Genomic DNA, 12076 nt, shown 5'->3' on the forward strand with positions numbered 1-12076 from the left:
TTTTCTCTTCGCGAGTTGAAACATTCTTACAAATGCATAAATAACTGTAATGTAGTTGTTCACATGTATATAGAATCGTGTTGCACACTTTGTATTTCATATTCTACAGGGAATAATAAAACAAATTCATTCCGGCTTCGATTTGAAGATCTTTACTTTGGAACAATTATTCAAATAATTGGTAATTAAAATGAACCGAAAGGTTTTAATTGCGTAATCAAATTACTTGTATTTTAATTAGATAATACAAATCTTTCAGTTCATTTAGTTACTAATTATTTTAATCACGAGTGTAATTGAAATGCAATGTAATTGAATTACAATGTAAATGGAAGATAAAAGTAATTACTTACTATTTATACACATAGATCCAAATAACTTATTTGAAATAACAAAATTTATTTCGCATCGAATAAATAATAATTAATATTGCAGTTACTAATAATAATTTAATTTATTTATTAATTGCATCGTAATTCCTAATTAATGTAAATGAATTACTTAGAATTTTGTAATTGCACTTCTATAAAATTATGAATTACATTGAAACTTAATTGAATGGCGATTTGAATTACAAATTACAATCTAATTGAATTAAAATATAATTTTTGCAAGAATGTATTTGAATGGGAATATAATTTTTATTACAATATAATTAAATCATAATATAATTGAATCACAATGTAATCGAGTCACAATATAATTGAATTACGATATAATTGAATCATGATATAATTGAATCACGATATAATTGAATCACAATGTAATCGAGTCACAATATAATTAAATTACGATATAATTGAATCATGATACAATTGAATTACGATATAATTGAATCACGATATAATTTAATCACGATATAATTTAATCACGATATAATTTAATCACAATGTAATCGAGTCCCAATATAATTGAATTACGATATAATTGAATCATGATACAATTGAATCACGATATAATTGAATCACAATATAATTGAATCACAATGTAATCGAGTCACAATATAATTGAATTGCGATATAATTGAATCATGATACAATTGAATCACGATATAATTGAATCACGATATAATTGAATCACAATGTAATTGAATCACAATGTAATCGAGTCACAATATAATTGAATTACGATATAATTGAATCATGATACAATTGAATCACGATATAATTGAATCACGATATAATTGAATCACGATATAATTGAATCACGATATAATTGAATCACAATGTAATCACAATTCCTTGAGTAATTCAATCGAAATTCTGCACAACTCTGTCCCATATTGCTGTGCAACGACGTGGAAGATTCTCAGAAGTATCGTCTGGGGTATGATTCTTGCAAATCTGTACACCGTTTGAACTTCCTCCCTCGGCCGTTCTCCATTTCTCAAGGAACACTGGGAACTGCGCGCTCCCCTTCCGCGATAAAAATGCAACGCAGAGAAATTATTGAGACTGTCCGTATTCCTTCGCGAATGAAAACGCGGCGGTGAGAAATGAACGGGTATTCCCCGCGACGGTTCCGTCCCAGAGGATCCAGCTCGGATCGTTAAAAATCAAGCTCGATAAACGAAGGAGATGATCGCGACTAGCGGAACTTCTGACGTTCAGTAGCGCGCGCGAAACTTCGCTGACGCGACGATTTAACAAGACGGCAAACGTTGTTAAAAATTTGTTTCTGTCAGTGAACGGCCCAGTTGAGTTCGTTACAAGCCGTTCGGTAGAGCGACCTAAGGGAATCATTACAGAGGAACGTATTTGTTCGTCTTCGAACAAAATTTGCCACGATAGCAAGACGTAGAAACGAGACGCTTGCACTTCGTTATTAGTTCAATAATTTGGCCGAATTTAAACCAGCATGAAGATGATGGCAGCTAGGTAACCATAATAACTCAGAATCAAGTATAGACTCTATTAAATCTATGTACATTAACATCGTTTCGAGTGAATTCCAATTTAATTAGAATGTTATTTCAGATTGAAATCGATTAAAATATAACAATTAGTCAAAATGCAATAATTGATTAAAATATAATAATTAATTAGAATTTAATAATGGACTAAAATATTGTAATCCATTAAAATATAACAATTGATTAAAACATAATAGTTAATTAAGATATAATAATTGATTAAAACAGAATAATTGATGGTAGAATAATTGTTTAAAATACAATAAGTGAGTTAAATATATTAATTGGTTAAAATACAATAAGTGATTTAAATATAATTATTGGTTAAAACATAATAATTGGTTAAAATACAATAAGTGATTTAAATATAATAATTTATTTATATTATTTATAATTATATATTAATTATATATTATTTAGAAATATAATAATTTATTATATTATTTATATTATTACATTAATAATTAATTATTAATATAATAATAATTACTAAAATAATTAATTATCATACGGTAATTAATTATAACATTGATCACTCCTTAGTAGATCTCTTTGAGAGGGCCGCCGCGGCGCGGCGCAGTGTTTAGTGGAGCATTGACTGACAATTGGCACGATTCAAAGTGATACTGTCACGCGCGGATGGAATGTAATTAATTATGCCAGCTCGAAACACAGTCGGCGGACTGATTAGTGCGTGTCGTTCCGTGAAATTACCTCAACGCATCATAATGACGTCTCATTCCTCCACGCCGACGGGCTCCTAAGTTATGTTTGTTCATAATAATTCGACTCCGGATGCAGCCGGGCAATTAACAGGGTTTCCGTTGACTCTGTAATTCCCAACAGCGACAAATTCGCGTTTCTAATGCGTGAAATCTCTGACAATTTGTCAAACTATTTGACCGTTCGCCATGTCGATCATCCGACATAAATTTTTCGTTTTGCGGTTCAAATGGAAATTTTTGACAATCCTTCTTGAGAAAAGAAAATTTAATTTCGTGAGAAATATTTCAGTTTGTGATTCATTAGTAATGTTAATGCTATTGATAATTAGTATTAATATAATAATATTAACAGAATTAATAATACTATTAATATTACTAATTAAATAATTATATATATAATTGTATGTATTCGTATGTATATTATTGTAAATATTAGTACATAAATAATTCTATATATTAATGCATAATATATTATTATCATTAATATATTGTAAATATTTGAGCCATTTATGAAAGGACTTTTTAAAGCGCCATGAACATTTATTGTCGTAAACATAAATTGTGTGCGAATTGTTTAAATAATGGAAAAGTAAACAATATATTCGATAGTTAGTAACAAAAAGGATTTTCATGAAATTTGAACCTAATCTATGTAAATAACGTTCAAAGCATTTTAAAACCCGTTCTACGTCGGTATCCGTTCCGAAAAATTCTTTTTGGAAAATTCGGTTCTGTATTCGGTAGTGCATTCGAGATTTTTGTTCGAGTGTCAGATTATTTTGAAACGTTTTTTTTATTCCTGGTTACAGGGGCACAAGTGGTATTGACATAGATCTACGCAGACTGGACATAGATCAGTGTCCTCTGCCGCCAGGATCCACCCAACTGAACATTTTCGCAGCCAGCGACAAGTGCAAAAAGCGAACCACCGAGGTGAGCGATATTTTTTCAAAAATGTTCCACCTTACGTTCTATTTTTGAGAAATTTTTCATCATTTGTCAATATCTCTGAATCGGTCTGTAGAATATTTCAGAAATTGTTATTGTTAAATATAACTCTCTTAATTGTAAATAAATGTTTCGTTATTTTTTACCATTCAAGAATTAGTTCGAGAAAACCTGAACGGTTTTTGTAAAAACAAATGACAGATTGTTTCCTAGCAATGAATAATAAATTGTTTTCTAAAACCATATAAGATTTTTTCTATAAATAAATAAACAGTTGTTGTTTAAAGCTAAGTAACAAACTGCTGTTTGAAAATAAATAAAAAGTTGTTTTCCAAAAATAAATAGCAAATTGTCCTTTAAAAATTAATGAGCAATCAATCATTTTCTAAAAATAAATAACAAATTATTCTTCCCCAAAATGAATAAGAAATTATTTCCTGAATAATAAATAAAAAATGGTTAATAAAATGGTTAAAATAAATAATCAAATTGTCTTAGGAAAATAAGAAACAATTTTGTCAAAGTAAATTCCATTAGAAAAATGAATTCAGTAGTTGGTATGATTTTGTAGTATTATTTTGTGGTCCATGATTGTTTCAAGTATTATTGGACGATTGCTGTTGCAGTGTATCGCTATTCCTGGGCTCGGATTCCGTCGTGGTAGTTACAGATGCATCTGCAAACGTGGATTTTATTATCCGGATACAAAGTCACTGATCCGATACTACAATGGCACTGTTATCGAGGAAGAGTTCGAAAAATTGATGATGGTAAGCAGCTTCACCATTTGAAATAATATAATTTTTCCATTGATATTTATTTATTATAATATACTCCATTCTGTAAACATTTTCCATGATTTTATTAATATTGAAATTCTCGAGAAGTATTTTAGTTAAATTTTACACGCTAGTTTTGATATATTTTTAATCTGTAATAGTTAGTAATCATTTCATTGAGATACGATTTCTGTATAAATATTCGAACCGAGTTTTGGATTACATGCAAGTCTTATGTCAACGATGCTATTCTGTTTTCCATTAATTTCCACGTTAATCACGTCACACGATCAGCCTATAATCCTTGTACAACTAAATTAAACAATGTTTACAATCGAATATTTTAGTCAGGATAATAATTGCATCCATTTTGAATTCATATCAACAGAGACCGACTGAATAATTTTTAATGTTATCCATCTATCGCTAAAAAAGCAATTATTCAGTTTAGAATTAAACAGAATATTTGTAAGTGATATGCATAACGTTCAAATAATATTCAATTAATTTTCTATTGTATAAATTAGAAAATTGCGATATCTGTTTTGCAACAATTTCGAAACCAAATTGTATAAAATTGAATCAGTATGCAATGTACAATAAATTATGAACAATAATTTATGAATTTCATGCGCGTCTGAATAATATTACGGAAGAATGCACTTGAATTTTCCTTCGTAAACCATTAGCATGCTTCGAAATGAAACGCATTATGACTCCATTATCTTCCGCAAACATGGTGGATGGTAAGCGCGTCGCAAGATAATATCTCGTACCATTAAATCCGGTGTCTAATTGAGAACAAATATACATTCGTGTGAAACGAACTGCATCATGCATCGGTGCACATAATACCTTCGAAGCAATCTGCTTATCGGACTCATTGAAAATATTAATAATTTCTTCTATCGTGTTTTCAAGCACTTGTTGGAACATGCAAACGATTCGTAATAAGGCAGATTCGATTTGCGTTCTTACGTACATCTCTAATTAAATAACGTATCAAACAATCGTGTAATTCCGGGTCAGAGACATAAAGGGCGGAACAACAGTTCTTAATTATTGGAGAGCTATAGGACAATTATTATAGTTTACAAAACTACAGAAAAGTTAAAGTCAGTTATTATAGAATTCTATAACAGAATTATACAATACATATATAGAATTCTATGTTTCTATAAACTATGATAATTGTCCTGTACCTCTCTAATAATTAAAATCTGTTGTTCTGCTCTTTATGTCTCTAGTCAGCAGATTCTTCTGTGATTAGAGAAGAATTGTTATAATTTACAAGAACACAGAAATACATGGTGTCCGAAAATTATGGTACCTTCGGGAAACGAGGGATTCCTGAGATCATTTCAAGTAACTTTTTCCTTAGCGAAAATGCGATCCGCGGCTTTTTTCACGAGTTATTAACGAAAAACAGTGACCAATGAGAGGCGAGATCCAACTGGCGCGAGGCGGCCGAGCCAAAGAGCGGACGAAGCCCAGTTGCGCTCATTGGCTCGCCTCTGATTGGTCAATGTTTTTCGTTAATAACTCGTAAACGAAGCCGCGTATTGCATTTTCGCTAAGGAAAAAGTTACTTCAAATGATCTCAGCAATCACCCATTTCCGGGTGTTAACATAATTTTGGGATACCCTGTATATTTCGTATCGGTTATACATAATTCAATTGAATGAAATAATACATCCTTCGATTTATTACAATAAATTAGAATCAGTTGAAGAACTGTTTCGCATTTCACCGAATGATATGAATTTATTATTGCATCGAATAATAATCAACGTTGCAATAAATTATAATCGATACTACATTAAGTACAGTGATTTATTGTAATGACGAATTGATGATTGAGACTGTGGACTGATATTAATAATAAATTGATTATGATACATTGAAACGATTTATTTATTTTCTACTTAAATTATTTTAATTAATCGTTCAATATTAGATTATTGAGATGACGGAACACAATTTGTCGACGTTATTAGAAGATCTTTGAACACACCGTATAGAAATGTTATATCTCCACTTTGACCAGATTTCCGATAATCGGTTGATAAAAACGATCTGTTTCTGTGCGACTTTGCTGAACGATTCGATAACCATCATCTACAATGTTTCATCATGCCGTAATAGTCCGTATAAAATCTTTTATCTCTGCATTGTAGCAGCTTCCTATAGTGACCTATTTTTGTGCAATTTCGTGAGAAAATGTACGATAAGGTGCAACCCCGCCTATAATAAACACCGTCGCGAGTATAGCACCCAACAAAATAAGCTGCCTCCATTTTACAGTAATTTCTCTCACATTGTCTCTCAGCTTGGAAACTTGTTTTTATAGTTGTTGACAATCGGTACCTATGAAAACGAGCCACAAGGCTCGACGAATCGTGTCGAGCGAATTTCTCCCTAATTAGCACTCAGATTGCGCATAAAAATGGACAATTTGGGAGGAGGAGATACGATTATTCGAAGCTTGTGGCTCGTTTTTATAATAACTGTAGTCACTATAGTAACTATTTTACAGTAACTGTAATAATTATTTTATAGTAACTATAGTAATTATAGGTAACTATTGGTAACTATAAAAGCGAGCTGCAAGGCTCGAATAATCGCATCTTCTCTTCCCAAATTGTCCATTTTTGTGCGCAATCTGAACGCGAATTAGAGAAGAATTACTCTATTCTCAGATCTGCCGGTTTCAATTGCGACCTCAGAACATTCCTGGGAGAAATATATCGCCAACTATAATAAACGCTATTGAATACAGCATCCAGCAAAAGTGCGTTAACAATGTTCCATCATAGCCTAATACAATACGTGAAGTTATCACTCCCCCCCTCTCTCACGCTCTCTTTCTCTCTCTCTCTCTCTCTCTCTCTCTCTCTCTCTAAGCCTTTTAATTTTGCGATGATAAATTCCCAAAAGTGACCTAATTTCTGTGGTGACTTTTTGATCGAGTCGGAGATAATGCTTGCGTCATTCGCAGCTGAAGCCTCGCATCAGCGGAAGATTTAGGTCATCGGGGTAGATTACTTTCAATTTACAACGAATTTGTAGAACGCGAATAATTCCGTTGAATCCTCCTCCATAATTCCATTGGAGCTAGTTAACCTGGATGATAATTAATTAAGGCATAAGACCCGCACAATTAATTTCCAATGAAATATGCGGTGCTGTGAACAAGTAACTAATCGATCTATCGGGTGTCCTTAATGTACATAGTCTAATGTAAAAACTTGAATGTTCATACTTACATGTATATAGTTGAATATACGTAATCAATTGTGCGTAATTAAATGTTCATATTTACATGTACGTAGTTGAATATACATAATTCAATGTACACAATTAAATGTACATACTTAAATGTACGTATATATATAAAATATAACTTACTTACTTAATGTATATACTAAACTATGGAGGATTACGTACTTAAATGTACATACATGGACTTACATAATTAACTGTACACATTTAAATGTACATACTCGTTGTAGATACTTAAATGTACATAATTGAATATACTTAAACGTACGTAATTTCAAAATGGAAATACATAAATGTAGACACTTGAATGTACGTACTCAAATCCACATACTTAACTGCGCATAATTAAATGTACACACTTAAGTTTCAGTATTTAACTGTACATACTTAAATGCTTACACGCAACTGTACATACTTAAATGTATATAATTAAATATAAATTAATTAAATGTAAACCGGTGAATGTACATATAGTTAAATGTACATACTTAACTGTATATAAATAAATGTACATACTCAACTGTACCTGGTTAAACGTACATATTTAAGTTTAAATACTTAACTGTGCATACTTAATTATATACACCTAACGTTATCTACTTAAATGTAAATAATTGAATGTTGACAATTGAATGTACACAGTTAAATGTACGTACTTAACTGTATATAATCACTCGTTAAAGATTTAACGAAGCTGTAAGGGCGAAATTTCGGTAATAAATTTCGGCCAATCATGTCCAAGAAAATAGGCGTTTCGTTGCAGCGCGCGGTGGTCGCAGGAAATCGATGTCGCCTTCTCGCGTTTCAGTCGATGATAACACGATAAGCCTTGACAAGGGGGCGGGTGACGGCAGCGTAAAAGAAACAAGGTGGTTTTAATTTAGCCGGTGACAGGGTATCACGCTATCGCGGCACCCTAGCCGAATTCAATTTGATCTTTGAGCGCGTTTGCTTGCGGAGCCACGTAGGTGGCGTAAAATTAATCTCACGTACCCGCACCTCCGTGCACCGAACCTCTTTTTTTTCCTCCTCGGATCGCCATCACGTGAAAGGTACAGAAAATAATCCTGCGTCACGGACTGATTCGCGAAATTCCTCCCACTCTCTCTCTATGGAAATATCATTTTTCGGTATATCCATAGTTCCGTGAAATGCTGTGAAAAACGATCCGGGAAATAGCAGAACCTTTGTGAGCAAACGGAAATTCTAGAACTGGGATTTACAAAGAATAATCTCTTTCAGCGGACTCGAAACAAATCTTTAATCTCGTTTTTCGAATATACGTGTGTTGCGAAGTTCTTTTTGCATTTATTTAGAGGTTTTATTTATAAATTATTTAAGGTTTTTTCTAATATCAGATTTTTGGTGTTTAATGAATTTCGGTGATCTCTGACAGTGGTCGATTTATTGCTTGCATTTTTTCGATTATTCGAGCTGGCGAATTTATTGCCTGGATTTCTCTCGATTTTTGAAACCGATTAATTTGTTGTTCCAGTGTCTGTCGATTTTTTGAACTGCACAATTTATTGTTTAGATTTAGCTTGATTTTTGAAAAATAAGGTAGAATAATTTGTTTGTTTGATGTCGTTGATAAAGTATTCAATAAAACTGTTGCTTCAAGTAACGATTACAATTTATGGGATAAAAAGGTGCAAGAAGTTTTGAGAACTGTAACAATGTTTTTTGGTGACGATATCGCAATTAATCGAGAAATAGAAATTTAAAAAGTTTCTATCTTTGATATCTGTTAATTGAAAAAGGGTTTACATTTTTTTGTCGATTTTCATGAAGACAACGTTAGACAGTGCTGTTTCCATATTTTTGTCAATTTTTCGGCAAAACAATGTTGGAAAGTGTTCTTTGTATTTATGTTAATTTTTAGGAAGACGAAGCTGAAAAGTTCGGTTATTTTCATTTCATCGATTTCTAAGAATATAAAGTTAGAAAGTACTGTATTCATACTTTTATCAAACTGTCGAGAATACAATATTGTATCTTTTCATATTTTTTCACATTAATGTCAATTTTATGGTCAAAATTAAAAAGTTTTTTCTTTCACATTTTTATCAATTTCGAAAAAAAACACAGTTAATTACGGCTGTTTTCATGCTTTTTTCGAGAAAACAAATTTGAAAAGTTCTGTTTTTAAAATTCCTATGTATTTTCGTCGACGGCAATTTGTCGAGAAAACAAATTTTAATAGCGTTCATGTTTTACATTTACGATAGATTTTCGAGAAGACGACGTTGGAAAGTCCTGGTTTGCACAATTTCGTCAATTTTCGTCGACCTCCGAAGCAAAAGCTGCCGTATGGAAATTTTTGTGAATTTATTGAAGAGTCGAGATTCTATCGTTTTGACATTTTAGACGGAGAGTGACAACGCATGGTTGCGAGCGATATCTTTTGAATATTCAGTGGTTTAATATATTTTCGTTTTTTCTCTGCAGCGTCTCACTAGTAGATTAGCTGTATAGTACTCCCGTTGGTTTTCAATCGGTGCGGCGACAGATCCGCGCGAAACACGACGTAGCGGGCCGTCGACAAAAGAGATCCGCTCAAAATGTCGATGGCGTATCGTCAAATTAACAACGTTCCGCTTAACCGCCAATGGAAAATCGTTTTGCTGTCCGTCGCAGGTGCGCGCCACGTCAATTCGCCCCTGGCGGATGCCTAACTCCCGATGACAATATGGACGACAGGGTTGCAATGCTGTCGATATCCACTTTCCCATTGACGAACGAATTGACAGCCCGGGGAACTCGCCGTACTGTGTAACTGCTACCGGGGAAAAAACCGAGTTATATATAAACTACGGGAATTCTATTTTTCGGTACGGCTTCCCTTTCAAAATTTATAGTTCCGTTCGAGATTTATAGCGAGTTATGCTTATTAAATTGAACCACGTTACATTCTATGCTTATTGTTTGTTTATTTTATAAATTACAATTCTGTATAATAATTTTTCAACCTCTCAGAATTTTTACTATAAATATATAATATATTCTTGAAATACATAAATATACTTATATATATAAGTATATTTAATAAGTATAATAATATACTTATATATATACTTATAATATATAAATATACTTATATATATATAATAAATAATATAAATATAATATAAATATAATAAATAATATATATAATACCAATATGTAATAATTAATAAATAAATACCTAAAAATTAAACTAAAACATGTTCTACAAAAATTGAGGTATATATATATACCTCAATTTATTATTTATTTATATTATTTATATTATTTATTTGATTATTTATTAATTATTACATTGGTTTCTTTCACTTCGGACTTTATATAATTATTAGGTTGCATGCAATTTTCGGTTGTTAATTTTATGATGAATGTATTCTGTTTAGTATACTGATACGTACTGTCTGATCAAACGTTGTCACGCACTACTTCTCTGACTATGTACGAACTTGACTGATTAAGTACGAGCTCATACTACTTGTCTAATTAAATACGAACTTGTACTACTTTTCCGATCAAGTAGAAACTTGTCTCATTAAATATGAACCTGTATCACTTGTCTTATTAAGTACGAACGTGTACCACTTGTCTGATTAAGTACAAAATTGCATCACTTTTCTGATTAAATATGAACTTGTAGCACTTGTCTGATTAAATACGAGCCTGTGCTACTTGTCGGATCAAGTATGAACCTGTAATACTTTTCTGATTAAGTACGAACTCGTACTACTTATTGGATTAAGTACGAACTCGTACTACTTATCTGATTAATTACGAACTCGTACTACTTATCTGATTAATTACGAACTCGTACTACTTATCTGATTAATTACGAACTCGTACTACTTGTCTGATCAAGTATGAAACTTCTCTGATTAAGTACGATCTCGTACTACTCTTCTGACTAAAGATCTGTCTGCACTACTTGTCCACCAAAAATCTGTCAATACTGCTTGCCTGATCACACGTTCGACTGCATCATCTATCTAGCCTAAATCATTGCCACACCACATTCCTCAGCATACGCTCACGTACCACCGAGCCAACCAGCACCCTCCCGAGTTCCCCTCGCTCCACGCGAACTACCTGTTGTCCCGGCCGACTCTTAAAGTAAAGCGTTCCCGTTTCGTAAGTACGAACGCGCTGCTTCCGGAATAATGACCGGACGAATTTTTCCCTTCGTTGCCGTTCGATGACGAACAGTTCCGATCGATTCTGTCGGACACCAGGCCAGGCCTGTGTTTCCAATCGCGTCACAGAGCACTTCCCATCAGGTGGCGCGGTGCGGTATTCGTTTCCGTTTCACCTATTCATGGCATTCGATTCCCCCTACCGAGCCCGCTATTTCCCGCAGCCTTTTACAACGGAGGGCGGAGGGGCGCACGGGGATGTCCACATTTACCGTTCGGCCGGCGTTACATGCACGTTC

General features: G+C 32.9%; 1 protein-coding gene across 1 annotated transcript in view; it reads left to right on the plus strand.

Annotated features, from left to right (window-relative positions):
* The window catches only part of LOC117219946 (metabotropic glycine receptor), a 297453-nt gene that overhangs the window by 153167 nt on the left and 132210 nt on the right, over positions 1-12076 (plus strand). Inside the window, exons 3-4 of the mRNA XM_033469527.2 lie at positions 3447-3570; positions 4212-4355. Of these exons, the coding sequence (XP_033325418.2) occupies positions 3447-3570; positions 4212-4355 (268 nt within the window). The remainder of the gene's footprint in view (positions 1-3446; positions 3571-4211; positions 4356-12076) is intronic.

This window comes from Megalopta genalis, chromosome 5 (genome assembly GCF_051020955.1).
Source record: "Megalopta genalis isolate 19385.01 chromosome 5, iyMegGena1_principal, whole genome shotgun sequence".
NCBI classification, from domain to species: Eukaryota; Metazoa; Arthropoda; class Insecta; order Hymenoptera; family Halictidae; genus Megalopta; species Megalopta genalis.